Genomic DNA, 5,000 nt, shown 5'->3' on the forward strand with positions numbered 1-5,000 from the left:
ATGATGGGTGATCATTTGTCTGTATTGACCATATTTTACTATGAGTATTAATGGAAGAGAAATGATATTCTGATGATGTTCACAATAAAAACGTAATTGTCGTTAACATAAGTATTATTATGACTGTTCTGATTACCAAATTTAGCGATGTTTTCTGGCATGATCTCACCGCTGTCTTCGTCAATGCTGGGGTAATTCAATCATGCTGATGTAAGCAAAATATGAGCTGCATATGTTTGCGATCCAAACATTTGTTTTTAATGTGAAGAATACATAATTACATGTGAAGTAATTTAAGCCCATGACATGCCATGTGAACGCAAGCAGTTAGAAAATGAAAAAGTCAAATTTTAAAAATAACCCAGTGAAAAAGCATAAAAGCACGAGGCAGTTTTTGAACAAAGACAATTGAACAATCTGGAAGTACAACAAGTGTTACTTTGAAATATATCTTGAGAAAATTTTGGAAAACAAGCCGTTTCATCGCTGTATCTATCAATTCTAACCGAGATGGCAGAGGCACTATCACCGTCACCAGAGTGTGCAACATGCGAAAGGAAAAAATCATTGGTAAGCAAAATATGTTTGTTTTGGCAGTTCGTTTCTTTTCCAGCCGATTACGTTTTATACCAAAGTTTACGCGGTACAGAACAAATGTAAGAGCTCTTGGCCACTCGGTTCATATTATTTACTCATTAATAAAAGTGAATAGAAAAACCCGCTCAAGGTAACGAACTATACGGACTGAAAACAAACGACATCTTCAAGTCATATTTTAACTGCTCCCAATCTAAAGATTACTACAATGCCAAAATCAAGTCGTTTATGGTGTTTTTACGGCGTAACTGATATGATTTGAATGAGTTACACTAAAAGACGATTGAAGTCTTGACAGGTGTTTGATTGCCATGTTCCAGATCTGTAGGTTTCACTGCACATCCGACTCATGGATGAGGCGACGTTACCCAGGTTCATTATCGGATATTTCTTCGTAGTTGTTCGTCGTTCGCTTTTGCGTTAGTTCAATATTCTGAGTTCTTTACTTGGTTCCTGACATAAATACATTTTCATAGTTATATTGGACAACAGAAGAGTCACTGAATTTTTCTTAGACTTACACATGCAGTGTTTTGAAAGTAAGTTATCGACAGAAGAAGGTCTGGGCCTCCGAGAAACGAGAAGCTGGCTTGTTCTTATGCGTTGAATATTTATGTTATTCAGTATTTACTACAATGCATTCGATTCCATACAAAAATTATTTTAATTGTTGAAAATACTAGCAGTGACAACTTACTACATTAAACCTTGTTTCGAACGGGCCATAGTTTGCAAGCCTGGATGGTAAATCCGGACATTAACAAAGAAGAGGTTTTGGCAAAAATTTAGAAGTAACGAATAAAATTCCATGACTTGTTCCGGTAAATCGTTTCAGTTGCGCTTTAATTCTGATTACTTAATAATCATTATTAGCATTTTACAACACGGCAAACTTTCACTGACGTCACTGCGTTTGTAATAGTTTAATTATTTTAGGCAGATTTTTTCTACGGCCATGACACGGCAAAAAATATTCAATTTGCATGATTTTCCGACATCTTTTGATATCCAAAACATGATCAGAATATATATATGACAAAAAGCGAACCATTCTCTTCCCCAGCACTAACGAGTAGCCGACCACGTGACCAAAAGAAACGGAACGGCGTAATGGACCTTTTCGGCGATACGTCGGACTTTTGGAATTCTACTGTTTCAAATAGCTATTATGGGATGCCCGGAGGGGGAGGGGGGAATTAGCATGTATTCGCCCCCTAAGCATCCCATAATAGCTATTTGAAACAATCGAATTCAAACTGGCCGCCGTATGCCCGAAAAGGTCCATTGTCGATCATTCTGCGAAATCCTGGGAATTATCATCTGAAATTGACAAGCGAATTGGATAAAATCAAGCGATGTTTTGCAAGATTGAGCCGGATAACTGCTTCATTACGAATAGATTGCCATTGATTCGCCTTTACGGTTAGAAAAACTTTGTTTCAGAAGCTCACTGCAAGATATCGGACAAGCCTTGTTGAGTCACTTCCGAATATAAAAATCATATCGCGGTATATATGTTATGTGCAGATGACAGACAACAAAGTTCTCGTCACTTTCTAAACATATACACGATACGATACGATATGATACGATGCGATACGATACGATACGATACTTTATTTTACGTGGAGTTAAATAAAGTATTTTGCATGAACAATAAATCCATCCACGATGGCATGGCCATTCAGATTCGCTATAGACTACGACAGGTTTCTATTAAAACAAAGAAATAACACGTGATGGTATGTTTTTTTTCTTTTTTTTTTATCAGATAATTACTTGCGAGAGTAAACAACACACTTTCTGCAAGCGTTGTGTGACAACCTGTCTTGAGTCATACATGACAGCAAAGAATGCGAAAGGTGGATTGATAGCCGGGTTAACCTGTCCTTTGGAGGAAGCTTGTGGCTCGCGGCTTGAGTCATTCCTTCTACAAGACATTGTGGGTCAGCTTCCTAATGACCGAGGTGTTGTTGTTAAACAGCTCAGAGGGCGCAGAAACTCTGCTGTCACTTGCCAAAACCACCAATGTCCGTTCATGTTTTACCATCATGAGCGCACCGATTTTGAAGTTCTCTTCACAACGTGTCCCGGATGTCGTGAAGCCTACTGTCTCACGTGCAAGAGCCGCCTTAGCTCCCAGGGCTTTCGCGACCACATTTGTCCAATCAACGAAGATGACGAAATCACTGACAAGGACATTAGCCGAGGACTACTTGAAGCACTCACTGGGACTTTATCGATACCGTGTCCCAGCAAGCATTGCCAGTCGTCTGATCAGGACGAACATCTGGTAGCGAAAGAACCGGCGGATTGTAACGCCGTCAAGTGTGACAGATGTCGACGATTCTTCTGTTACATTTGCTTAAAAGACCTGGGCACGAAAAGGCAAGAAGCACACAACAGATTCCCGCACAGGTAACGGCTGATACCAGCATTCTAATTAATGTAGGCATTAGGAATTCCGATTAGAGGGCCTCAATGGGGTTAATAACCTTTTGATAGCTGCAAAAGGGGCCAAAAATTTAGCCTCAAGGCTTAAAAATTGGAAAATTTTAACCGTTAGTCGCATAAAATGTTAACCGTAAAATAAATTTAGCTACGAAAGTGAAAGTCTCAAGAGCTCTTGTCAAGACTTTTTGTGTTTTGTGGCTTGGTAATACAGGGAAAAGCTGAGAGAATCAATATCCTTATAATGGTACTTTTTTTCCATCCCGGAATGGTCCTAGGATCTTAAATATGTTTTACAGTGATTAACCATCCCGCCAATTGTAGTCCTAGAAGACATTTTGTAAAAGCAAACAGTTAAGATATTTTTCTGTTATGTTTCATCGTAGAAATATTAAGATGGCAGACGCTCCACGGTGTTGGCTTTTCGACGACGAGCAACAAGGTCAAACTGAAAGTGAAGCGCTGCAAATTCGACAAGTCATTGCTGTCATGAAATTCATGTCTTCACTTGCAATTAGCAACGAGAGAAAAGCAACTGTGCTGAATCAAAATCGTGAGTGGCTTGGGGAGGATAACTTTGCTTACTTGACAAAGAGGAACCACCTAAAGAGAAATGACAGATGCGTCTTCATGTAAACTTTAAAATTTGTGATCTTTATCTTTATCTTTACGCAGTAATCCAATGGAAACACGATTGATTGATTGATTGATTGATTGATTGATTGATTGATTGACGACTGTTTCTGTCAGGAGCCCATCACGAGGAGCGTGCAACTCCCATACTAAGCTTATGACACAGCATTTTTAAGACCCGTTCATTTTTAGGCTTCTTTTCCCGCGAAATAGATCAGTTCCGGTCTGTATGAGCGCGCATCGGTAAGGAAAAAAAATGGCAGTTTTTCTTTTTAATCTTCCTTTGAAATGATGACGTCAGTTAAAACTCAAGTCCGTGCTTGTGATTGGTCACTGAGGTTCCTGCGGGGGTCTGAATTCGCGGTAAATTCAAACTAAAAATAGATCAGTCTGTGAAAACGCCGTGACAGGAATATGGAGTAGTTGCACTCACCTAGCCATGGGCTCCTTTTTCTGTTTAACAATTTTCGCATGATGGGTAGAACGCGAAGTTTAAGGGGTGGACCATTTGACTTTTTAGAGGGGAGGGGTGGGTGATTTGGTACAGGCATGAATATTTTTTAAACCCTTACATACACTAGGGAATTTTTTTCTTGGGACTCGTGTATGCATGATATTTTTTTTCTCCGTGTAACAAACTCTATTTTAGGCTCACTGAACGTACGTAAATTTCTTTTTGGCCCCAGTGGTTGTGTTTGGTACAAGATATGCTGCCGGATATATATTGTTTTCAAAATAGCCTACACCTCCCATGAAAAATCAAATGGTCCAAAGCTAAAGAAACAAATGTACAGTATGTAAAAAGTGTGATGTAATTAGAAGATAATAAGTGCATAGACCAATTTCGATATATTAAAATTCAGACTAAGACAATAGACCTGAACACGAGGCTCTGGGCAATAACTACAGAGTTAGTGGGGTTTATTCCACAAAGCCTCGTGCTGAGGTCTATTGTTTTAGGCTGAATTTTGATATCTCTAAATTGGGCTGTTGCTTTCATAAGTTGCACTTCATCCAATTTGGTATCCAAAACATTGTTTAATCGTATCTCTGGCAAAATTCTCGATTGTGATTGGTTCTCAACTAGCCTTTTCAAGTAACTGACAAGCGATCACATGGGTGTTCAATTTCAGAATACGGATGCCTCCAGTTGAATACGCCATTCGTACGTCAATTGCATGCACTTTAAAGGCTTCGTTCTCAGTGTGTGTAAAACTTATGAAGCAATACTACTGCATTGATTTTTCGCGTAAAAGAAGTTCTTAAAGACTTCCTAATCTAGAAGTTTGTCGCTGATGCAATGAATAATTAGACCTAGA

The 5,000-nt window shown here is 39.0% G+C and overlaps 1 protein-coding gene across 1 annotated transcript in view; it reads left to right on the plus strand.

Annotated features, from left to right (window-relative positions):
* The first annotated feature begins 379 nt into the window (after positions 1-379).
* Positions 380-5,000, plus strand: part of LOC110046974 (E3 ubiquitin-protein ligase RNF14-like) — a 5,077-nt gene continuing 456 nt past the window's right edge. The window contains exons 1-3 of the mRNA XM_020752686.2: positions 380-570; positions 2,369-3,015; positions 3,435-5,000. The exon at positions 3,435-5,000 is cut by the window's right edge and continues 456 nt beyond it. Coding sequence (XP_020608345.2) covers positions 511-570; positions 2,369-3,015; positions 3,435-3,684 — 957 coding nt within the window. The 5' untranslated portion in view covers positions 380-510 and the 3' untranslated portion in view covers positions 3,685-5,000. The remainder of the gene's footprint in view (positions 571-2,368; positions 3,016-3,434) is intronic.

This window comes from Orbicella faveolata, unplaced genomic scaffold, assembly GCF_042242905.1.
Source record: "Orbicella faveolata isolate gen_17 unplaced genomic scaffold, um_ofav_v1 contig_25, whole genome shotgun sequence".
In the NCBI taxonomy this organism is placed as follows: Eukaryota; Metazoa; Cnidaria; class Anthozoa; order Scleractinia; family Merulinidae; genus Orbicella; species Orbicella faveolata.